The sequence below is a fragment of the Emys orbicularis genome, chromosome 8 (assembly GCF_028017835.1).
Source record: "Emys orbicularis isolate rEmyOrb1 chromosome 8, rEmyOrb1.hap1, whole genome shotgun sequence".
NCBI lineage: Eukaryota > Metazoa > Chordata > Testudines > Emydidae > Emys > Emys orbicularis.
Genome location: NC_088690.1, coordinates 36,421,349 through 36,447,164, shown reverse-complemented (window position 1 = coordinate 36,447,164; position 25,816 = coordinate 36,421,349). Strand labels below are relative to the sequence as shown.

The window sequence follows — 25,816 nt, the reverse complement described above, 5'->3', positions numbered from 1 at the left end:
AATGGAGGAGATACATAGCAGCGGATTCAGGATGGCAAGTTATAGGGGGTTCAAAAATGTATTTATCTTTAATTATTCTAAGCTTTTATTTTTAAACCATGTTTATTAATTATAATGCATATTCATATTATTGCTGATTTTTATAAAGTTATTGAATAGCAAGAGTAATAGATCTTTCTAGCTGTGCAAGTTAAAGAACCAACTTCATAAGGATATATTTGAAAACAGAAGAATGAAACCAAATATCTTGACAAATATACTTTAATTACAGGACAACTGGAGATGATACAATTCTAACTGAACCTCAGAGAAAAGGAATGGTGATTTTTCCCCACCATCCTTCATATTGTTAACTGTTAAACTCAGCATTTCCTGTCAAAAGTCAATGCACAGTCAAAAACATGATCTTTTCATAACATGTGAATTGCCTTTTGTTTCTTACAAGTAGATGTCTTCTTCTTTGGCATTTTGCTCCAGAGCGGCTTTAAAGATGTTCCCCAACAAACATTTCATTTTATCTTCTCACTTTTTACAGTCAACTGCTGCTATAGTCAAAGATTCCAATGTTTTCTTACAAATTTATTTTAACAAAGCACGCACAAATTCAGAGAAAAGATCAGTAAGTCCTGCAGCTTCAAATTCCTTTTGTAGCTCATCCAAAGTTGAATATTCTTTGACTTCAAATGCCTGAAACCTAAATTGTACAAGAAAACACATGAATATGCCTAGATTTGTCAGAATGTAATTATCAGTTCGGTTGCTTTTCTATCTGCAATAATACTAAATTATACCTTTTATGCTCTGTCTGTACTTTTGTTTCACACAGTACACTAATCATTTTCTCTTTGCATTTCTTTCCGCTTGAGTCCACATCTACCTTAGAGGTTTTCTGAAGAATCAAGTATTCCTAAATGACAAAAAAAATCAGAGTATGAAATGTCAGCTATAACATCTTCGAGGTATACTTAGAATCACAGAATATAGAATCATAGAATATCAGGGTTGGAAGGGACCTCAGGAGGTCATCTAGTCCAATCCCCTGCTCAAAGCAGGACCAATCCCCAGACAGATTTTTACCCCCCCTTTAGCTATCCCTCCCCCCTTAAAGATCTATTCTACATGCACAGAGACTATTTCAGAATATTCCAAACAAACTTGGAAAGTGCTCATCTCAAGTATACAGAGTCTGATCGGACTTGGCAGGATTACTCATAGTGCTTAAAATTAAGCACATTCTTAAGTGCTCTGGTGGACTGGGGCTTCACAAAGGAAAATATCGTTCTAGCACAGGGGTTCTCAAACTGGTCGCAAGGTAATTACATGGGGAGTTGCAAGCTGTCAGCCTCCACCCCAAACTCTGCTTTGCCTCCAGCATTTATAATGGTGTTAAATATATTTTTAAACGTGTTTTTAATTTATAGGGAGGGGTCGCATTCAGAGGCTTGCTATGTGAAAGGGGTCACCAGTACAAAAATTTGAGAACCACTGTTCTAGTAGGGCCAAGGAGATTAGACCCCCAAAAGCGTTCAGTATAAGCTCATGGTGTTCTGAGTGATAGAAACACTTCTGTTATTAATCTTTCACCACAGGTTTTCTGAGTTGGACTAATATAAAAAAACCAAACAATTATTAAATGCTTGGAACTGCCTCAGGAATGAGGCAGTGAGGGTTGATAAAATAAGGTTCAAGTCCCGGGATGGTACCAATTTTGATACCAGAGGGAAGTCTTAAACCCTTCAGGACATGGGCAGTGACTGGGTGGGAAAATACAGAGTAGACATCTATTGGAAAATGAAACATGCTGATGGCTAACAGGTGTACTTGGAGGAAGCTAATAGGCAACACCGAGTATTGTAAGGACAAGAGGTAGCCCAGTATGTCTGGGGTCTTCGCCTGTAAAGGGGAAATTCCTTGTTGTTTACACAACAACATAAACCTATTCCACTTCACTTTATAGCATCTCCTGGTAGAGATACAAAAGCTACTCAGGGGATGTCCTGGACTTAGGATGAAAAGGCCCTCTCTAACTCCAACAGCTTCCAAATACTATGTCCTCAAATGAAGCATGACTGGGTTGAGAAGGCTAGTCCATCCTTTGTCCTGGGTTAGTAGCTGATATATCACGGGAAGGTAGAGAGAAGGACAGGGTGATAGTTGCAGAAGCATTGGGTACAAGACTTGTCAGGCTCAAGGTGGCACTATAAGGATGACTTGCGTTTTGTCTGGTCAACAATCGAGGTAAGACGGGAATGGGGGAATGTGTACCACAAGACTCCCAAACATTGTATAAGAAACATGTCACCCAGAGAGCCCAGGCTACAACCATCTCTGGAACAGAACTCTTTGCACTTATGATTTAGATGGGACACAAACAGGTCCATGGATAGAAGACCCCACACCTGGACCACCACCTACAGAGTCACATCATGCAGCTCCCGCTCAAGTTCGGTGGAGAAACGTCTACTCAATCTGCCAGGTGTTACGGATCACTGGGAGGTGGACAGCAGTTAGGGTAATCTGCATGGGAATACACCAGTCCCAAAGGGCAATGGCTGAGAGGAGTGTGCTCACTGATATAACAGCCTGCCATAATGTTATCCAACTGTATTTGGACTGACTATCTGCAGATGCAAGAAAGGAATTGTTTGCAGGCCAATCTGACTGCTGTTAGCTCCAACACACTGAAATGAAGCATAGACCCCTGAGGGGACTATGTTCTTTGGGCAACCTGACCCTCCAGCGGTGCACCTCCAACCTAAACAGGATGCAGCAGTTGTTACTGGCCTTGTTGGGAGCAGTAGGTTGAATGTTACCTGCATTACGCACACCCTTGCTCTGTCCTCCCATGAAGTAAGGGAGGCTAAGACCCTTTGGGAATCATATCAAGCAAGTCAAGACTGTACTTGCTTGGAGTGTAAACAGACTATAGCCAGCCTTGTAAACATCTGAGATGAAGCCTCATAAATAGAGTCACATAAGTGCTCACGGCCATATGACCCACCAGTGTCAGGCAGGATCGGACAGACATTCTGGAGCTCAAAAGATTTGTACGAGCCTGATGATAGAGAGGAAGAAGTCATCTGGCAAGTATGCTGTAATAGCACCCAACCTTGCCCCAATGAATTCTATCGACTGTAAGAGTTCCAGGGTGGACTTTTCAGGTCCAGCATTCTGGTTGCATCCCATGTTTCCTGGTGAGATTGCACTTTAGGTGTCAGTCATCTAGGTATGAGTAAACCATTGCCTGTTGCCAGTGAAAGTGAGCTGCTACCACCAATAATACCTTAGTAAACATGCACACTGCCATCAAAAGCCCAAAGGTGAGGACCCTGTATGGATAGTGCTGTTGTCTGGCCATAAATCTCAGGAATTTCCTGTGTGCCAGCTGAATGCCTATATAAAAGTAGGCATCTTTGAGACTGAGGGCTGTGAATCAATTGTCTAGATCTAGTGATGGGATAATAGATGACAGGGTCACCATCCTGAACTTTACACAGTGGATAAACTTGTTCAGTTCCCTGAGGTCCAGAATGGGTCTCCATCCTCTGTTTTCTTGTGGACAAGAAAATACCTTGAGTAGAATCCCTTTCCCCTTGCTGCTGGAGGTACTAGTTCTATTGCCTCCAGTTCAAAGAGCCATTTTCCCTCATGCAGAAGAATCCTCTGGTGAGAGGGGTCCCTGAAGAGGGTGGGAAGGTGGACGAGGTTGGGCAGGGAAGGGAACTGGATGATGTACCCTGAGGAGATGACCTCTAGCACCCATTTGTCCACTGTGATTTCTGTCCAGACGGATAAGTAGTAGGAAAGTCAGCCTCCAGAGGGAGGGGGAAAAGCAGAGCGGTTGTGTAGATCTAGAGGGACAGTTGGTGCACTCAAAAAGTCCCATCAAACACTGGTTTCAAGGGTAGCAGAGGTTTGGACATGAACAGTGGTTGATTTTGGCACCCTTTCTATGTGTCTGAACCTCCTCTGGGATTCCCAAGAAGAGCCATGACACGCATCTCATCACCACAGCAGTCGCAATTTATCTTGACAGTGTGTCAGCCACATAGGGCACTCTGAAGTGCCGATCTTGTTACCAACCTACCTTCATCAATCAGGGCCTGGAATTGGTCTTTAACATCCTGAGGAATCTCAACAGCGAAGCTGGCAAAGATGGTGAAATCATAACTGGCCATTAGAGTTTGGTAGTTGGAAACTCAGAATTGTAGGCAGGCTGAGGAATATTCCCTTCTCCCAAAGGGGTCAGGCCTCTTAGCTTCTTTCTCATGCAGATTAGACCTAGATTGTTTCTGTCTAGTATTCTTGGTGGCCACTGACACCATCAAGGAGTTGGGAGATGGATGAAAGAATAAGTATTGTAACCCATTCATTGATACAAAATACCTTTTTTCAGCCTGCTTGGACACTGACGGACTTATGGCCACTGTGTGTCTGAGGGCCTTGGCAGGTTCGAGGATGGCCTTGTTTATAGGAAGAGCCATTCTGCTTGGACCTAAACTATGTAAAATGTCCAGCAGTTTGTGTTATGCTTCCTGGACTTCTTCCAGAGGAATCTGAAGTGACTGCTGTTCTGTTAATTAAGTCCTGAAAGGCTTTGGGATAGTCATGGTGCAGCGGGGAAGTTAGAATCACCACGTCATCAGAGCGAGAAGAGGACAAAGTCACAGAAAGATTCTCTCCCCTCACTCCTCTTCCTCATGCTGCTGGAGTTGTGGCTCTTGAAGAGGTTGATAAAGATCCTACTCTACTCTGGAAACCCTAGAGTCCCTCAGGTCTTCAGTATCATGGGGTTGATATATTGGACAGAGGTCTTGCGAGTCTTCCAGGACACAACACTGCTATTGTGGGATCTAACTGCTCAGAACCAGCTCCCAGGGTATTGGGTACCAGTGGCTGTAGGGGGGTTGTTCTCTAGAATGAGAATAGTAAGATGTGCTCGACACTCCTGATACTCTGTCTGGGCTGAATCCTCTCAAGGAGCCTATCTGGGCAGGGTGTCTATCGTAGTCCTCTTCCAATTCCAAAGTTTCTGATCCTGGATCCAATAGGGGAGCCTTCAGTACCAGAGGAGGCAGAGATGGCCTGCCTCTATTCGCTAACAGTACCAAAGACAGTCTAGTTCAACCCCTGCATGAGGGCAGGGATGGAAAAGTGTACTGAACTGATAACTGGTACTGGCTAGAGTCCTGGTTCCAGCCATTAAAGCCTAGAGAGGGTGCGGTGATTCTGGTTCCAGGAGCAGTAGAAGGTCTTCTAGATCCAGGAGGCAAACTGGAGTTGATAGAGATGTCTCCACCGCTCAGATTTCCAAAGAGGATGCCCTATCCAACAGTACCAAGAAGGGTTTTGGTGCTGAAGAAGCAGCCCCGGTACCAGTGAATGCTGCGGTTTTGCCCTTAGAAGAAGTCCCGCTCTGGAGCACAAAGCATCCAATGACTTGGTATGGGACAGGGACTTCTGCCTCTTTTTAGAGGACTTGGATGGGGAACCTTCCCTCTTGTCCTTATGAGAGCACTTATGTCTCCCTTCCCCATCCCATCCCCCCCCACCCCCCATCTGCCCTGGCCCTGCTCTCCAGAGTGTCTCAGAGCCAGGGAAGTGGGGGTGGGGAAGCAGAGATCTTGGAACGACTCAGAACTGAAGAAGAAGAAGAGGGGCCACTCCTGCCTTCTTCAGACAGTAATATAGGGGGTCTCCCCACTAAGAGGTTGCTCCCGCCTTCATGGCTTGCTCCATCAGGAACCTGCAGCACCAAAACTTCCTGGACTGTTTAGTCCTACTCATGAACCACCTACAGATACTGTACCTGGAAGGGATGTGCTCTTCCCCCAGGCAGTACAGACAAGTGTTGGGATAGTCTGTGACTGGGATTGACTTGTAGCACATATCGTAGCTCCTAAAGCTGAAGATCCTTGGCATACTTCCCACAACTGTTGGAAGGTTGGGGCAGGGCAGATATGGAAAATGGCTCCTCACCCCAAAGGGGGATTCCCAAGGGAACCAACCCTTAGACTATCTCCTAATTAACTAAATTAAGAAAACTAGCTACAAAGAATTTTAAAAGTATTTTGAACAGGAAAAAGCTGAAGTAGTCAGCACAAACACTGAAGCTCCATCCTAGAGCACAAGTGGTAGAAAGGAATTAAGATGGTGGTGGTCTGGCAACCCCCTTTATTCCCTTGGTGAAGAGCACAACGAGAGCTGTGGTGCATGCACAGACCATATGGACACTGCTAGAGAAACATCCCCAGCCCTCAGTGCACGCACAACCTGAAGGAACAAAAAAGTGTACTACACATAGGGGCAATCAATCAAAGAAGAAATAATAGTTCCATTCCATTGAGTTTAAGTCTATATTTTTAAGGGGCTGTTTACTTTTCGCAGATATCATGAACTCATACAGTCATTTTATATCAGGGATCGGCAACCTTTGACACGCGGCCCGCCTGGATAAGCACCCTGGCGGGCCAGGCCAGTTTGTTTACCTGCTGCATCCGCAGGTTCGGCCGATCGCAGCTCCCACTGGCCACAGTTTGCCACTCCAGGCCAATGGGGGCTGCGGGAAGCTGCGGCCAGCACATCCCTCAGCCCGTGCCACTTCCTGCAGCCCCCATTGGCCTGGAGCAGCGAACCGCAGCCAGTGGGAGCCGCGATCGGCCAAACCTGCAGACATGGCAGGTAAACAAACCAGCCAGGCCCGCCAGGGTGCTTACCCTTGTGAGCCACATGCCAAAGGTTGCCGATCCCTGTTTTATATCATATTCCTCCACACCTCTTTACCAATGGGAAAAAACAACTTTAAAATATGATCAAAACACAGTATCTTTTTGTAATTTTCCAGTCATTTTAAGATATCCCCCCCTTTTGCCCCTGCAAGTACAAAACTCCTATTGGCCTTAGAGATGCTTTTTGTTTTCTTTTAAAAAAAACAAAACAAAAAACAAACAGAATTTATAATCCAAGACTTTTCAGATTAGTGATGATGAAAGATGAGGTAAAGACAGCCACTGAAAGAAAACTGGAGCTTGCAGGAATAAAGAAATGATTGGGCCTATGTATACCCCTAATGATCAGTCAACCTGCTTCCAAAATTGGTAATGTTAGAAAAACAAACACAAGGTATTCTATTCAGATACACAGCTCTCAGCGGTAAATCAATTTGACTAGTCAACATTCAATGTTTTTGCACCTTAATGCTGGTTCTGTCTCCTTGCAGAAGAATCAGTATTATCTTGCCCATAAACATCAGTCTTCCAGTCAGCCTTAGATCTGAAGTCCATTTTTCCACAGTTTTGACATATTTTGCCTTAGCTCTCATGTGATCTAAATGCAAAAGGATAGTACATATACCATCCTCTGTACTTATGCATCTTGACAAAGTACTTTTTTCATTGCAAACTGAAGTTTCTGATTGCCCAACGATGTGCTTAATATTCTGTTGTATCCAGAGGACCAGCTCATGTACCATGGGTTCAGAAAGATGTCTCTTGGCTTGCTCAAGTAATCTTTCTTTCACATCCTTACACTGTGCCCTTGTAAGCTGTTCTGAATTAATGGAGATATTCGGCAGGCTTGAGGGATAACTGACCGGCAAGTGAAATGACAGCTTCAACAGTATATCTGAATCCAAAAGTCCTTTCATGCTGGTTTGAATTCTTAATGTGATTCCATCTGTCTCTGGAAGGCATCCAAAAATAATCATAAACTGCATATAAATTACAAACTTCAGTAGCACATAAGTAAGTTAATACATTATTTTCTTTCTTAAAAAATTCAATTCAAGTGACTGATACTCTTCATAGAAAATTTCTGAAGTCTCTTACAACTCGTGACTTAAGCTGTAAGTCTCTTGCTTACATGGAATCCTGAATAAAATATTTGCATTCCATTCTAGAAGGAAAGTTATTAACATATTCTAAAAGAGAGAGTGACAACTTTTTCCTCCTTTTAAGTCTTGACAAGTCAATAACACAAAGGATTTTCTCACAAGTAAAAATTTTTACCTGGGGAGCAACAATGAGGGCAACTGAAATAAAGATTTTTTCAAAAGCTCTCAGCATTGTCTTAAGTCTGCTCCTCTCAAAGCTGATAAGAGTTTTACCATCAAATTCACTGGGAGTGAGGTTAGGCCAATGGTGAGTACTTTTGAAGATTCCACCCTTAAAGAACAGTTCTACACTAAAAATAACACTGCGGGGTTCCATGTTCTCAGCGACTTCCAGACCAAATTTTCTCAATTTACAAGTTAAAAGGTGTTTTTTCCAAACTCTTTCTTGGATTCAAAAGTCAAGCTTGGCTTGTGGCTCATCGTGAGTAATAAAGGTTCTGAAGGCCAAATTCTATCCACGGTTATACTTATGCAAAACTATGGCCTTCAGTATAGTTGGACAGTTAGGCACCCGAACAACTTTAACTCTGCTCTGTAGTGACAACATAAGAAAACAATATTGAACAGATCTTCAAAAATCAATTTAATCTCATCTGGACTGACAAACACTAAAATACCTCCATCATAATCATACGATTGTTGGTTGATGTCACTACAGGGAAGAGTTAAGGTTGTTTGAGTGTCCTAACTGTGTGTTTCCATATCTTAACACATTTAGATTTCTTTAAAGTTGAACCTTAGCTCTGAATTTTCAATGTTTACAACACATGGTTTGGGAGAATGAGAATAACATTTCTGCAGTGCATTTTTCCCTAAATTACTTGTATGTATTCTCAATCTTAACTCCCTCAAAATAGTTTTTTGTTGGTTGGGTGGGTGGGTTTGGTGGGGTTTTTTTTTTGGTCTGGAAATATTTTAGAGTAAAAATCATACTTGACGTGTTATAAAGGGACATTTTCTAGTAAGTAACATACAGACCATGCTCCATGCTAGAGTTGGGATAAAATGACTCTCGGCAGCATTACAGTTTGATCCCCACAGAAGTATAAAACTGACTGTCACATAATAAATCACATAAACAAAGGCAGTGAAATTGGAAATTGCATATACAATTATTTCTATTATAACAACAACAACAAGGAGTCTGGTGGCACCTTAAAGACTAACAGATTTATTTGGGCATAAGCTACAAGTCACTTTCACTCTATGCATTTGAAGAAGTGAGGTTTTTACCCACGAAAGCTTATGCCCAAATAAATCTGTTAGTCTTTAAGGTGCCACCAGACTCCTTGTTGTTTTTGTAGATACAGACTAACACGGCTACCCCCTGATACTTGACACCATGCAATTTCTATTATAAAACCCTTTTTTGATTAAGATATGGCTCAAAGAGAAATAAAACAAAACTTCATTACATAAAAAGAGGGGACAAAGACCTAATCTGGCTACACAGTAGTAAGAGAAAAAGAGGGTATTTAATAAAAGAAGCTCTTCCTCAGATCATCTCTGCTTCAACCTTTTGATGTATTCCAAACACTTCATCCCATTTCTTTAAAAAGTTGCTAAAATGTCAAGTTGTTTTTAAAATGAGGGCAAGAGGAGACAGATTTGAAAGGCAGACTGGCAGAGTAAAGCTGACTTAAGTTTCAGAGGAGTTCTTTTGAAGTGACTTGTCTTCTCAGCGCCCTTGTTTTACTTTCCCTTACATGATAGGCAGTTGAAGAATGTCTAATAATCATTGCTGACACTGCCAACTAACTTCAGTGCCCTATATAACATAACAGTTGAGCCCTGTTTAATAAGTGAAACAACCTGAAAATGATTTGGACACTCTTTTAAGAGATCAGCCAGAGTTTTGTTTCCAAAGCCCCATCCTTGTTCATATGAAGAACCCTCTGTAACATTGTAGTCTAAAATAAAATAAAATGAAAATAACCAAGCCCTTCATACCAAATGATCAAACACTAACATTACATTCAGAAAGGTCTCCAAACACTCTCAGTCATCCTCATTCTGAATAAAAACACAGGGCCAATTCCACCAATGGCAGCAGCAGATGCAAATCAACTGAATTCAGTTGAATTGCACCAGCTTATGCTCACAGTTTGTTTGGCACTTCAGTACTAATATCAGAATTTTAAAAAGTGCCTGTGGGCATTAAGGGACAGCTTTTAAAGGCATTTAGGCATCTAACTCCCATTTAACAGCCCATTCCTCATTCGCTTTCAAAGGGACTCCTTTGAATATCCCAGCCTTTACAGTTTTTTAGAAGCAAATTTAGTGTTCGTAAAAGGTGCAGGTTGAGAGCAGATTAAAGTCTCCAGATCTATGCCTAACGTAGACACATCCAGGCTCTCCCTCTACAGGCAGCAGCCTGCTGGCCAAGCAGTTGTTGGCCCACAACCCTGCCAATGGACCTCAACCCTGACTAAGGCTAGGTCTACACTACAGCGGGGGGTCGACCTAAGATACGCAACTTCAGCTACGTGAATAGCGTAGCTGAAGTTGCGTATTTTAGGTCGACTTACCTGGCTGTGAGGATGGGGGCAAGTCGACCGCTGCCGCGCCGCCGTCAACTCCGCTGCCGCCTCTTGCCGCGGTGGATTTCCGGAGTCGACGGCAGAGCGATCAGGGATCGATTTTATCGCGTCTTCACTAGACGCGATAAGTCGATCCCCAATAGATCGATTGCTACCCGCCGATCCAGCGGGTAGTGAAGACGTGCCCCTAGAGAGATTGCTTCTCAGGGTAAGAGATGAGTTCAGCATTCATCCCCATTCAGTCCTTGGCCTCTCTGCTGAAATTGCCCATTATTATTATTATTTGTTTTATTATTGTGAGAAGTTTGTGTATAGTACACATTTGTTTGTTCTCTCTCTCTGTATACATATAATTTCATAAAAAGTTAATAGGGAAAAATATTATTTGTTTTGTAGTAGCACTAGGCTAGGCTCTATACATATATACACCTTTACCCCGATATAACGTTGTCCTCGGGAGCCAAAAAATCTTACCGCGTTATAGGTGAAACCGCATCATATCGAAGTTGCTTTGATCCGCCGGAGCGCCCAGTCCCGTCCCCCCCGAGCGCTGCTTTACCGCGTTATATCTGAATTCGTGTTATATCGGGTCGCGTTATATCGGGGTAGAGGTGTATACACACAGGACAAACCCTGCCCTGAAGAGTTTAGTCTACATACTATAATGTGTAATTACAATCTAAGTAACTGTGATGGTAGCTTTGTATAACATGGACACCTGGTCACTCAAAACTATAATGAGACCATCATTTTGTCTCACACACATCACTAAATAGCAATCAATGGTAATTACTTGGTCATTACCACCTTAGGTAAGACTCAAACTAGTACACTACAGGAAAAGGGCTCTCTATTCCATTTCCAATCTTTGAGTCACACACTCCTCCCTACTCTGCTTTCTGACTGAAACAATTTATATTATATTCATAACAAAGCATGAGAGTTCATCATTAATATCCAAACTCCCTGGGCTGACATGGAGGGGGAGGAATCCTCACATAGCCCACATTTCTGCTATGGAGTCTCTATACAGCCTTCTCATTGGGGAGACGACAGGAAGATCCATCTAGCAGCAGATTCTCCATCTTTACCACTGGCCTCCCCGTGCCCCCAACATCTTGTGTACTGCCACACAGGTACCTGGCACATACTTTAGCTCTGTACTGCACATGGGATAACCTGCACAACCTTCTCACTCTAGCCTCTGTCAGCACAACAGCAAAAGTGAAGGCTGTATTTGCCCCTAACCATACTAAGCATTTTTATATTCCTCTCCTTGCACCATCTTACTTAACAGTGTTGCCAGTGAATTTTAAAACTCAGACACTAAAATCAATTGGAGAAAAATTCATTTCCCGTTTAATTACTGCAACAGAAAAAGATGTTGCCTTTCTGGTAATCCTATCACGTTTTTTTCACTAATTTGTGGTCCCAGATCTCACTGACTCAGAAGTAACTGATAGGGAGACAGACAAGCCAATTTTACCCCTTTGGCAAGAATCTCATGCTGCAGCGATCACATCCTTAAATCTGCAACAATCTCACACCTTTCACTGTGGGAAACACATTGCTGTGATGGTGAACTAATCTGAAAGAAGCAGCACAGCAGCAAATCTAGAGGTGTATCGTTCCGAGCCATCATGAAAAAGGGCATTAAAAACCAGCCACATTAATTTACGTCTGCTGGAGGCACTTACTTTTAAACAGAGGACTGGTGCAAAATCTTTATGGTCTTAGAATTTAAAAAAATATCTAAGTATATTTACAGTTGATTTAAGCATGATATTGGCCCTTTTATACACTCAAGTTGTAGACTGCTTGTAGCACAAAGACAGCAAAGATCAGAACCCTTCACAAATGGATTCTACAGAAACTATTCCTATGTTCGCACAAACTACAGCACCTGAGTTGACTTCATATCAGAATGTGGTATCTGAAATAAGGAGCAGCATATTACCATTCTGATGAAATTTAATGTGCTAATAAAACTGAACCCAATACAGTTTTTTTTAAACACATCCTCCTTCCCCTTCCCCCCTACACCTAGCATGCTTATCAGTAAATTCAGCTCTGGCATACTTCAGTTTTTTTTTTTTTATGTTCCATGTCAGCCAGAGAGATCCCCTCCTCCTCTGCCAAAAGACACTGTATGCAACACATACATTCCATTTTTAACTCAGAAACTACCTACAAAAGTACAAGCTTTGAATATGTACATATATTTTTATTGCAAGATTACTAAACAAACTAGAAAGAAGACAGTGGATTAACTAGTAAATTATGGAATTCTATCTGTAATACTAATCCTTCCAAAGAGGCATGTAAAGTAAGAGAGACATACTGTAATTAGCTCATTTAAATTAATCAACACATTTTTAATAAGAAACATCTTTTGCATCTTAAGCACATCATTGTTAAACCTTAGAAAGCTAAAGGTTTTAGTCTACCAAGAGATGTGGAAGAGCTTCTTCTTACATCCCTCAAAACCATCAGTCCCCAAAGGCCCCTTTTCTGACCACGTGAATCAACCCAGGAATAACCTAAATTTCTCAGAGATCACATCATTTAACACAGAAACCTTAATGTAAAGTGTCTCTGTGCACTGTTTATTAATGACAAGTTGTATTATCAGAGAAAATTAAGCATAAGCGAATAGTATAATATAATAAATAATAACATAAGCGGCAAGACCTCCGTTTGCACAAACTCAGGGATTCTGCATCTCTAATCCAAAAGAGCAGGAAATTCCCTACAAAATCAATCAATTACAAAACAATGTCCACACCCAAAGCATTTTTCAGATTCCAGTGGAGAATGCTAGAGATCAGTCTGAGAAATGACAGACCAATGGATCGTAAAGAGAGTTTGCTTAAAAGCCATGCAAAGTCATATAACATTGAGATAATTTAAATATAATACTGTGTTCATTCATACTCATGGTATTTAATCCTATGTTCTAGGAAGGGTTTTGAGCCTTTTACATTTAATCACTTATGAACATCTGAGACCATTCTCTCTATATATGAAAAAAGGCACACCTCCTCTAATAGAATCCAAGAAATACACGAGTGTGCAATATTTGGGAAAGATTGTATTTTTAATATAATACCCCACTAAGTTACTTAACTATAGTTTGGAAAATTATGCTTGGAATCGTTTTTCTGAAAAATCAGATTTTTGTTTAGTAAAAATTAAACTTCAACTGTTTCACTTAAAATGTTTTAGCTAAGATGTTTTAAAACCATGACTTTTAATTCTAGTCTAGGAAAACTGTAATGTGTGTCATGTCAGGGGTACCCAGTCACAATACAATTCTATTTTGCAGTGTTGACAGATCATTAAAAGTGCCCCTGAATTGTGCTAATTCCTTTGGCTGTTGAAGACAGGGATCGGCAACCTTTGGCACGCGGCTCGCCAGGGTAAGCACCCTGGCAGGCTGGGCCAGATTGTTTACCTGCTGCGTCCACAAGTTCGCCGCTCCAAGCCAATGGGGGCTGCGGGAAGCCGCAGCCAGCACATCCCTCGGCCCGCGCCGCTTCCCACAGCCCCCATTGGCATGGAGCGGCGAACCGCAGCCAGTGGGAGCCCGATCAGCCGAACCTGCGGACGCGGCAGGTAAACAAACCGGCCCAGCCTGCCAGAGTGCTTACCCTGGCGAGCCGCGTGCTAAAGGTTGCCGATCCCTGGTCTAAAAGTTTGTGTACAAACTACCACTGAAATAACTCAATCAGTTTAAATCACACCTTTTATTTTGGTGCAAGTCTATGTGTAGACACACATCTCAAAATAAAACTGTCTTACTTTGATTTAGTTTAAGTCAATACCCTACTGATTTAAGTTAACTGAAACAAAAGTGACACGGTAAGTGAGGTAATATCTTTTAATGGACCAACTTCTGTTGGTGGAAGACAAGCTTTCAAGCTACATGGAGCTCTTCTTTAAGAACATCCACACAAAAACTTGCACCAAAATAACAAAGACATGAATTAAAACCAGTTAAGTTATTTCAGTCCCAGTATGCTTGTAGATAAACTCTAAGGCTTGATCATGGTTTGGGGATAAAGTTATGGTCTTCTTTAAACAGGGTCCTGCAGCTCTGATTGTAACTGTAGGGTAGGCCCCTTTCTATCACTCCAGCAGCATAAAGGGATCTTCACGTGGGTAAAAACGGCCCCCTGAGAATATCCTACATGTAAGGGCCACCCTGGCTGCTCTAAGAACTAGTGTAATGGCTCTACATTTACCCTGCTCTCAAGCCTCCAGCATAGGGGGCCTGACCAGAGTGCACCACACTATGGCTATTCTCTGCTTCCCCAGGACCCATAGGGAGCCCTGGGAAGCAGACCATAAATTACAGAAGCCCTGAGGATGGTCTAACTTACACCAAGCCGAACCCATGCAGTTCAAGAATATGGAAAACACAAACATGCACAAAGACACTTTTGATCGCTGCACCAATTGTAGGGCGGGAGTGATTGAGATTCAGGCCCCATGTGCATAATGATAGCTACCATCTATTAAACATTATACAACCCTATGTGGCCTCCAAGCTTTGTTACTTATCTCAAGTATAACTGCTTATCAGGTTAGTTACACTTTTCACTGGTAGGTAGCAAATTCTGATTGGTGTCATTCACCTATTGTTATTTACTGAATGCAGGTCCAATGCTGGGAACTAGAGGAGATAGCAAATTGTGACAGGAGAGTGACACCCATTAGGATTTGCCCTGTGCCAAAGATGCAAACAGTAAAGATACTTGGTAGGAAATTGACAGGCAAAAGACACCTTTCTGAATTTGCTACCACTAATAAAAGGCAAGAGATTAAATGAGTTATTTACAGTAGCATTTTTGTGATGGGAAAGCATGCAAAAATAAATAAACTGTCAGAATTTGCTATAGGAAGCAAATTCTGATAGTGACGCATTTTATAATGCTGCAGTCCAGAGAAGCTAAGTGTTTCGCCAACATATTGGAAGCATATTTTATGGGCATTAGTACTGTTTAGTAGTCTAACAGTGAACTTCTGCAAAGCACCACAGAGGAGTCTAGGGTTCTTCAGAGGTGGCTGGCAGCAGAAAAGAATGCTTAGCTCAGCTCACAAACAGATGCTAGGAGACAGGTAGGATGCAAGGGTAGTGCTTGCTGTGAGGGTACATTATGGAAAGGTTTTTAATTTTCATAGATGCTAGAGACCTCTTAGATCATCCAGTCTATTGCCCTGACAGCACAGACCCGGAGAGAAAGTGCATCCAATATTAAACTGATAGTACACCTGATAAAAAAGGAAAATCATTAAGGGGTATGGAACAGCTTCCATTTGAGAAGAAATTAAAAAGATTGGGACTGTTCATCTTATAAAAAAGACAGCTAAGAGGTGATATGATAGAGGTCTATAAAATCATGAATGGTATGTATGGATAAAGTAAATAAGGAAGTGTTTTTTATGACTTCACATAATACAAGAACCAGGGCTCACTCAATTAAGTTAATAGGCAGCAGGTTTAAAACATACAGAAGTACTTCTTCACACAACACACAGTCAACCTGTGGATCTAATTCCCAGGGGATGTTGTGAAGGCCAAAAGTATAAGTGGGTTTAAAAAAGAATTAGAAAAGTTGATGGAGGACAAGTCCATCAATGGCAATTAGCCAAGATGGCCAGCAACACAACCCATGCTCTGGGTGCCCTAAACCTCTGCCTGCCAGAAGCTGGGCAAGGATGGATCACTCTGTAACTGTCCTGTTCATTCTCTCTGAAGCATCTGGCACCAGCCACTGGCAGAAGGTAGGATATTGGGGTAGATGGACCACTTGCCAACCTTATAAGCCACAGAACAGCAAGGAGTTAAAGGAACAAGGTACCAGTTTTCCAGGGGAGAAGACACCCGAGGTATCCCTTAGCACTTGTCTGACAATGCTTACCACAGACCAGCGCTCCATCCTGCACAGGATGGGACTCCTGAATTCAGGACAGACTTGGCAAAAGTCTGCCTAGAACTGGTAGGGAAAGGGGGAGCTATGCTGAATACTAGCCGGATTAGACACCCACCACCTTTGCCCCACCCCAGATCCCACCTTCACTGACCCACTCTCCCACTACAACTCATAGGAAATCTCCACTGACACAAACCGCTAAGGAGCCAGGTCAGTAGGTAGGAAGGAAAAGAGGCGAGCAAGGGGGGAGGGAGGGTTGCTACGAAGTGCTGCCTAGCTGTCAGGGGCTACTGGCTGCTCGGCCTTGGGCAAAGTGGCATCTCTGCGGGGAGGGGACCAGGGGGCTGCGGAAATAAACGCTGCCCTGCGGCCTGACCCAGCCTCGCCCCACGGGACCCGCGCAGGCCGGGGGCTCCGAGCTCTCCGAGCAGGGTCTGCGCTGCTGCTGCGGGTCGGGTCGGGCCATGGGGGCAGCCGGCACAGCAGCCCCGCCTGCGGCCGCGACAGTCACCTGACACGGCCAGCACCGCGCACTCATCCCGCTGGCAGTAAATAGCCGTCAGAGCCGAGAGCTCCTCCAGGGCCAGCGCCGACATGGCGACCAGCGGCCCCTGCCAAGCGCTCCGCTGCCTGCCGGGGCGGGCTGCACAGGCCGCTTCCCCTTCCGCCGTCGCTAGAACCTGCCTCCGCCCTGCGGGGGCGTGAGCCGGACCCGCGGCAGCTAGGGGGCGCCCCGGCAGGTCAGCGAGCCCGCCGGACGGAACTAGCCGCTTCCCTCGTCACTTCACAGCGCGGGTCTCGGTGCAATGGCCCGCTCCGCCAGAGGGGGGAATCCCAAGGCAACGGGCTCACTGACCGCACAGCGCCTTTCATGGCCCTTGTTTGGAACAAACCAGCTCACGTGTTACATGCTTTAGCCCCGCTCCGGGCAATGAGGCCTAGGCCGTGCCCGGGTCCCTCCCAGCCGAGCTGCTCCGTGAATTCCGCAGCGAGTAGCACCCAACAATTGTCTTTAGAAGTGCCGCCTCGTGCTTAGTGTCAAGGACTGTGCGAGCCGGTTCCTGCCGTCAGTTTTCAGCTCTGCCACCTTCTTGCTGTTGGCCTTGGACAAATTCATAGAACCCGTCTGGGCCTCAGGCTACTCCTCTCTAAAATGGGGATGAAAAGGTGTCAACCTCACAGGAGCGTTGTGAGGCTTAATCAGTTAACAGAGCTAAACAGTAATAATAAAAATAAATAGTCAACGCAGGGGATTATAGTGTTTATCTGGTAGCAAATCCTACAGTTAAATTTCCAGTGAGGGGGAATAGTACTGCAGGGCACCTGGCACTTTTGCCTCAGAGATTAAGTACGGTTCTTGGAATCCTAAACTGCTCTGACATCCTATATCAAGCAGCCAACTGGTGTCAGTGAATGCTTTTCTAATTGCCCCCATCTGAATGGACACTTTCCTATATTTAGTGCTGAACCACCTGGGCAGAGACAGTCAGTTTTCATAGACTTATTTCCTTTTTTAAAATGTTGCCTTTAATCAACATAGTGAAAGCATTAACAAAATTCTTCTAAGACCATTAATTCCAAATATTATTGTTTGTATTGCATTGGCACTTAGTGAACCAAACCATTATGGCCCGCTCCCTCTGGCGGAGCGGGCCATTGCAATCTCAAGAGAGAGATTGAAGAATTTACAATCTAAACAGACAAGGGGTGGGGGGAAATTATCTTCTTTTTACAGATGGGAAACTGAGGTGCAGAGAGAGGAAATTACTTATTCAAGATCACACAGCAAGTCTGGGCAGAGTCTAGAATTGAACCTACATCTCTTAAATCCCAATCTAGAACCTTCATCACAAGACCATCCTTCCTCTCTAATGGTCAAAGTCTAGAGAAGGCCCCTCTAAATTCTCTCTCATAGCTGGAGTTATCAGATTTATATCTAATGTCAAGGTAGTATGATGAACAATAAGATAGCATTAAATATTGTCTGTATTTAAAAGTCCCCACACTCCATTTGTGGCAGGATGTTATAAAGACTATACAAAAACTGACATCAGTGGGGACCATTTTTTGTTATTAAAATTTTATTTTAAAAGCAGTTTTTGAAAACTGAAAAATAAACCTGCTGCTATTTTTAATTCCTTAAATCCTGTTAAAATAATAAAGAAATATTGGGAGGCTGAGCTGAAAATGAATGAAATAGTGTGGGGAAAAAAACAGGACTGAAGCTGTCAGAACAGTTGCTAGGTAGTTCCTGAAGCTGTCAGGAAAGCATCTGTGGAAATTAGCCTTAAAATCACCTCATTCTGTTATTAAGAACTTTCTTGCCACCAGTTTTTTTCCCTTTTCCTAATCCACTTTGCATATTCCATTTTACATGTTTAAATAAAAAAAATAAGTCAATGTAAATGTCTTTTAAATTGACACTATCACAAGACATTGAGGTCCCCATGAATAAGTTACTGCACTCTGACATTTGGAAGTCATCAAATAAGACAGTATAATGTCAGCCTGATATTTCTCATAGTATGAAAATATCAGCTTCATGTCAAAGATCTAAATTCCATCTTAATGTAATAAATTTTCTTGTATTCACAGACTGATGAGATTGCTAAACATTTAAATGTGAAATGAACTTCTACAGTACAGCCAAGCCTTCATATTCCATTATTATTAAACTAAGTCAAGATCTCTTTTCCTCTTTTTAAAAAATTCTTCAAACATTATGATGTTTGATAGAATATCATTAACTGCACTCACTTCTTCAAAGGGATGCTTTCCCAGCAACACAAGAGAAATAGTTCAAAATTCCTCAGTTCTTCTGAGTTAGTCTATCTTAAAACAGCTCTGGCATCCTGTCATAAAATGGATTTTACTCTGACGGTGCTAATATTTTACACGCACAGCATACAGCATTGGGCCTGAATACATAAACACCAACAACTTTGGCAAGACTCTGATCTTCCCCGGGCTGTTTAAAAAATGGTATTGTCCTACACTATGATCACCTGCCCCAACAACTTAGAGGCTGCATCATCACTCATTATTGTGTATATATAAAGGGCATTTTAGACCTCTCTATTCCCCCAAATTATTTGACTTGAAGAGGAACCCACAGCAGAGCAGCAGGAACCCAGCTAGAGAGGAAGGAGCAGCATGGAATGTTGCACTCCATATATTTACCACCAGCTTCTCCACTTATTCTCCATACAGGCTGCCTGTACAAAATTGAAAGGAGGGTGGCCTTGCTACAGTGGACTGCCAGGGAACAGGTGGTCCATGTGCTCCATTTCTCTTTGTAGGCATGCCTAAAAAAATGTGTAAAAGATGGATTTCATTCATTATGCTCAAAGTGTCATTATCTTTCCCCTTTTAGGGGTCACAGAACACAGATCTTGATTTGGAACCAATAATAGCACTGTAACTTGGATGGCTGAGATGTGGGGATGAAAGAAGCATTGAGGAGTAAGATTCTCTGTATAACTAGGGAGGGTTCCACTTGGTTTGATCCCGGTTTCCTGCAGAGCCCTGACCTATGTCCCCCACCCTCTACAGCACAGGCACTAATCACAACAGAATATGGGCTGCTGCTTCAGAAACAGATCCTCTAATCCTCCCCAACCCTTCGGGAAAATGCTACCCCTTATCTCCCCTCCACCCCCCAGCCCCAGTATCTTTTTATACTGAGCACAGATATGGGAACTATTAGGCTAGATCTACACTACCCGCCTGAATCGGCGGGTAGAAATCAATCTCTCGGGGATCGAATTATCGCGTCTCGTCGGGACGCGACAATCGATCCCCGAATCGATGCTCTTACTCCACCAGTGGAGGTGGGAGTAAGTGCCGTCGACTGGGAGCCGCGGAGGTCGATTTTGCCGCCGTCCTCACAGCGGGGTAAGTAAGCTATTCGCGTAGCTGAATTTGCGTATCTTAAATCGACCCCCCGCCCCCCCTAGTGAAGACCTGCCCTTAGACTCTGTTCTGACAAACACATACATGAGTAACTTTACATGAGTATAACTATGAGCTCAAAAGGACTAGTCACCTATGTAAAGTTACTCGTGCCTAAGTGCTGAATCAGAATTAGCTTGTTGGACTTCATCTTTTAATAATAGCATGGTTGCTTTATGACAACATTGTGGCGTGCTATGCAAACATGACTAACAGAATAAAGAGTGCATTTTTAAGAAAAGCTTTCCATTACTTTCTGATATATAAAAATGCATGAAGATCTCATGTAATTTGTTGTTGGGACAAAGCCAGTGAACATATGGTAAACACATATGGTATTTGTAGCCTTAGCTGAAATGAGAAACCACAAGTTACCTAATCCATCCAGGGTATGAATATACTGCTTACAATTTCCACGCAGATGCTTCACCAGTTTGGAAGAGCTTATTTTACAGCTTCAGATTAGATGTCATAACAACAAGCACTTGTAAGTCTCTTTATAACAATAAAGTTACAGATGAAAAACCAACTGCACATTATACATTTTAAAAGAACTTTGATTTTAACTTTAAAAAGTACTTATTAATATCTACCTGACAGACACTGTACTTCTCAATGAACTCAACATGCTACTGTATTATTTATACTGCCATTTATGTTAGGAAAAATAAACCTGTTGTGCACATGATGTCATTCCCAGACTTTCTAGGCAAACATGAAATTCTACTAACTTGATAAAACATTTCTTCTTTCACTTTCCCAATACACACAGTGATATACACCACATTAATTCTGTCTACAATAGCATTTGTTGGGAAATCTCCTACTGTTGCACCAGAAATAGTGCAGATCCTACAATCTCTGCTGTAGCAATGGTGACAGAGCACAGGCATTTTTACCACATAGACTTGTTCTGTGTAGGATTAGATAACATGGAGTTTTGAGTTAGCAAATGGTCTGTATTAATACTCCCACTGTAACAACCACTTAATGCTAGCTAGTGGGAGATTCCCAAAAAATCTAGTACAGACACAGCTATAGAGAGCTAGATGAAAACCTATAAAACTACCCCAAATAAGGCTAAAGGCAAGAAAGTAAATAAAATGTTTAAATGGACACATCCACGGCAGATGTGAAAAAGATTTAATAAAGAATAAAGGGAGATTTTTCTTCTTGCATTCTAAAAATTATAAACGTGATTTTCTGCATATGCATTGTCTCCAGTAGAGCTAGTCAAAATATTTCCATCAAAATTTTGGACAAAAAAAATTGGTCTTTTCAAAAACAAAAATTTTGGCAGAAAAAAAAAAATAATTGAATTTTAAATTAAAAAATAATTGATGACAAACTGAAAAACACAAAACTTTTTGGTAAAATTTGTTTTCAAAATGTTTTTAAAATGGTGTTTGTTTTTTGAAACTGAATATTTTGTTTTTTGTCAAAAAGGAAACAAAGGATCAAGATGCCTAAGAACATAGAAAATATCTGATGGTATTTGGCAAGATTTCAAGGACAGGCAAATATACATTAGCTAAAGTGATGGGTGGCTGAATTTCAGTACAAGACAAGGGGATCCCTATATATCTCATTGCTACCTCAATTGTTTATATTGTGGTAGTACTAGAGACTTTAAGCAGGCAGCAAGGCTCCATTAGGCTAGGCACTGTATACGCATCTAGCAGAAAGACTGTCCTAGTCTCAAGAAGCTTACAATTTAGCTATATGATGACAGAAAACAAGAGAATTAAAACAAATAAAGGGAGCACAAGATAACTGAGACAATTATGATAATCTTGATAAGAAGCAGTCATGGCACACTAGCTGCCCAGCCGCCACCCACTGTACTGTTTTAGGCGTTATATAATGATTTATAAAGCACATTGAAATCCTGACAAATTCATTGTGTAAATATCAGGATTTGTATGGAATAGATGTGCTTGTATGTTGTGCTTTGCATGTTCTGTACTTCTGTATTTTACCAGTGTGTGTCAGCAGAAGCTATGATAGCAACACAAAAGTGTATTTCATTCCTGTATATAGTTTGTAAAATACTTTGGTAGCCATTGTGAAAAGAGCACAATACTAATGTAAGCTTATGCCTCAGGACCACTGTTGCCAACCCTTGCAATTTTATCTCAATGTGCTGTTTATCTTAAAGCTAAATGAGAATCCCAACTTTCATTAAATAATACGTTGCTGGCTCCCATGTTTGCAGCGAAAAGCTTGAAAACATGAACCACATACACACTAAAAGCTAAGAAATTGGAAAACAAAATGAACCCCACATTTTAAAAAAAAAACCTCATGATTTTTTTGAGGCTTGACTGATTTTTGAAAATGTGGGATTGGCAATGCTGTAATATATAGCACTTTTCTACCATATATTTCAAAGAACTTTGCAGAGCTGGATAAGTATCATTATCCCCATTTTCCAGAGGGCTGATAGTAAGTATGCTTTAGCTCACAAAGCAAGCAACTGTCAGAGCCTGAAACAGAACCCAGGTATCTGGACTTTCAGTCTGGTGCCCTATCAGTTGAGATAAGTTCCCTCACCATGGAGCCACAATAAGAAATCTGTCCTCTTTTTTCCCTTCCTTGTCTCATTTCTTTCCTTGGGCTACCCTCATTGTTTCTTGAGCTTCTTGCCCTCAAAGCATCCCAGATCCAACTGTCTGCCCCTACTCTAGCATTTAAATCAATAATTCTCCACTATACAGAATTACCATATAAGGACTTCAATGCCTTCTAAAGGTGACCCGCAACAGATGAAAATGGACTTGTGACTTTGACATTTAAAGGCGTGAAAGGTCAGGTTGTTTGTTTTTGTTTGTTTGAAACCGGCATGTTCTGCTTTTTTACATTACAAATTCAAGTCCTTTTTTAGCCTGGAAGACAAAATAGTAACATCACAAGAGTTAAGAAAACGTAAGCTGAGTAACTGTGGGGAGAAGAGAGTTTTAATCAGGCTTTTTAAATGTTTGGAGTTCTGATGTATGAAAGCTAACAAATTACATACTCTGTGACACTCAAGTTCTCCAGCAAAACTACAAAAGACCTGTGTTACCCTCACTATTTGGAGCTAACATATAGTCCAGTTATCTGAAAAATAAAATTATCTTGAAGTATTTTCAGGTCTACTTTGACCTAAAGGGACTCATTTTATGAGAACATGCCCCTCCCTTAGTGTTTGAAAAAAGTAAGGCTCTGGCTAGCAAATCTGGGTCTGTGGGACCTATGCCTGCAGACTTGGTGTTTCCAAACCTGTGCTTGAGCATCCACGCTGCATTGGAAAGCTGGGCCTCACAACCATGCTGGCATGTCCATGCTGCACTACGCAGACCCATCAAAACTTCTACTTCTGGGGGCTTATCCCAGGGTTCCTAGTGCTCTTGCCAGCTGTAGCCACTCTAGGGCTTGGTTCATAATGGTTTGTGGGAGAATTTATCTGTCCAGCCCATTGAACTTGACCAGAAGTTGACCAGCCCAACGCATCCAGCTAAGCCATTTCTGGATCCACACACACAGAGCAGCTGGGAGTCATAAATTAATGGAGATATCCTATCTCCTAGAACTGGAAGGGACCTTGAAAGGTCATCGAGTCCAGCCCCCTGCCTTCACTAGCAGGACCACGTACTGATTTTGCCCCAGATCCCTAGGTGGCCCCCTCAAGGATTGAACTCACAACCCTGGGTTTAGCAGGCCAATGCTCAAACCACTGAGCTATCAACATGAACCCTGACCTGGTGGAATAACTTCTTCAGCTCACACTGTCAGTCCTATTTCAGGAATCAGGCAGAGCATCTGAGACACACTGGCAGTGATATTTGATCTGCCAAAGGCAGATTTCAGAGGATGGTAATGACATGGCAGCCATGACCCAACTGATGCGGTTCATGCCTGTTGCCACAACCTCACATTCCCCAGTGCTTCTGGAGCAGAGCCATAAACACAGACTGGTGGGATCACATCATTATGTGGATCTGAGATGACAAGCAGCAGCTCCAGAACTTTCTCATGAAAAAGCAGACATTCCTGGAGGTTTTTGATCAGCTTGTCATGACCCTCTAACACCAGGACACACGTGAGGGAGGCTATGCCAGTTCAGAAATGAGTCAATACAACCATCTGGAAACTGGCTACCTAGGACTGCTATAGGTCAATGGCTAACCAATTTGGAGTTGGCAAGTCAACTGTGGAGGCTGTTGTGACAGAGGTTTGTGAGGCAATCAGGAGTATGATGTACCCAAAGGTTGTGGGCATTACAAATGCTTCTGAAATAATTGCTGGCTTTGAGAGAATGGGCTTTCCAAACTGCACCAGGGCCATTGACAGGACTCATATTCTCAGTTTGCCCTCCACAAGAAGCATGAGTACATAAACTGCACACTCCACCATTATGCAGGCACTGGTCAACCACAGCAGCAGATTCATGGACATTAACATGGGATGCAGCGGCAAGGTGCATGATGCCAAGAGTGTCTGGAAATTGGGATTTTATCTTTATGGACAAATTGGGACATTATTTCCACTGAATGACATTGTTAGAAATGGAGTTCTCACTGTTATTTTAGGGGAATTCCACTTAATTCTTTTGCCATGACTTCTGAAACAATACCCTGAATTTCAGAAGACCTGGCAAAAGAAGGTTCAACTACACACTCAGTAGCTGTAGCATGATGGTACAATATCTGAGGAGAAAGGAGAATCTTTTCACCGGGGTGGACTCAAGACACTGCTGGACTGCTGAACCAGTACACACAGCCAGAAAGTGCACCTGTCATTACTGGAGCTGGATCCACACATGCAACACAAATCAGGAATGTTTTGTGTGCCCACAATGGGTTTGCATGGTCCCATGCATGAGGGGGAATTAAATGGTATTTTTAATTGTGCTGTTTGTGGGTGTGGGGCAGCTGTAGGAGATGTATGTATTATTAATTTTGTGAACACTTGTAATGTACTTCTACACACAGTGTAGTGCTCACTATGCTGACACATACAGAGTTGTTAGTGTATTTTATAAAAACTGGCAATGTACATAGCAACAGCTTATGGATTACTGTGATGACATCTATTGAATTTTATTGAGACTGGACATATACATCAGCCCACATTGTATGGATTACCGTGATGAAGTTCTACTTCATGACATATAATTACAACTTGCTAATGAAGCCTTGTGTGAAAAGTCAATACGTTATTTCAAATACAACGTGGCACTGTAAAAATCAGAAATTTAGGCTAGCTGCCATCATAACATACAACACAATAGCTAAACAGTGCAAAAACAGTGAAAGGTGCATGTTAACAATGAAATGGACAACTATTTTTGGATGACACCTGTCTCTGTTATTTTCAGCCTTTCTAGTGCATTTTTGTCATGGGGGCCACAACAGGACTGGAGTGGAGGAATGCACTGGGTATATTTGACTGTTTCATGTACTAGCACTCATTACCTGTGACATGGTCCAGCCAACACCTGAATCATCCAAAGGCCA

The 25,816-nt window shown here is 42.4% G+C and overlaps 1 protein-coding gene across 1 annotated transcript; it reads right to left on the bottom strand.

The window, feature by feature from the left end:
* Positions 1-245: 245 nt before the first annotated feature.
* RWDD3 (RWD domain containing 3) lies at positions 246-17,019 on the bottom strand. The gene is made up of 4 exons (XM_065409452.1): positions 16,879-17,019; positions 7,193-7,680; positions 792-907; positions 246-694 (listed from the first exon to the last, which is right to left on the bottom strand). The coding sequence occupies exons 1-4, from the start codon at positions 16,961-16,963 to the stop codon at positions 580-582; spliced, it is 804 nt and encodes a 267-aa protein (XP_065265524.1). The 5' UTR covers positions 16,964-17,019; the 3' UTR covers positions 246-579.
* Positions 17,020-25,816: the final 8,797 nt, after the last annotated feature.

Coding starts and splice junctions, on each gene's coding strand:
- RWDD3 (XM_065409452.1), bottom strand. CDS start 16,963: ATGTCGGCGCTGGCCCTGGAGGAGCTCTCGGCTCTGACGGCTATTTAC. Junction 908..7,192: donor GAGACAGAACCAGCATTAAG/GTGCAAAAACAT, acceptor TTTGTCATTTAG/GAATACTTGATTCTTCAGAA. Junction 695..791: donor GTACAGACAGAGCATAAAAG/GTATAATTTAGT, acceptor TGTACAATTTAG/GTTTCAGGCATTTGAAGTCA.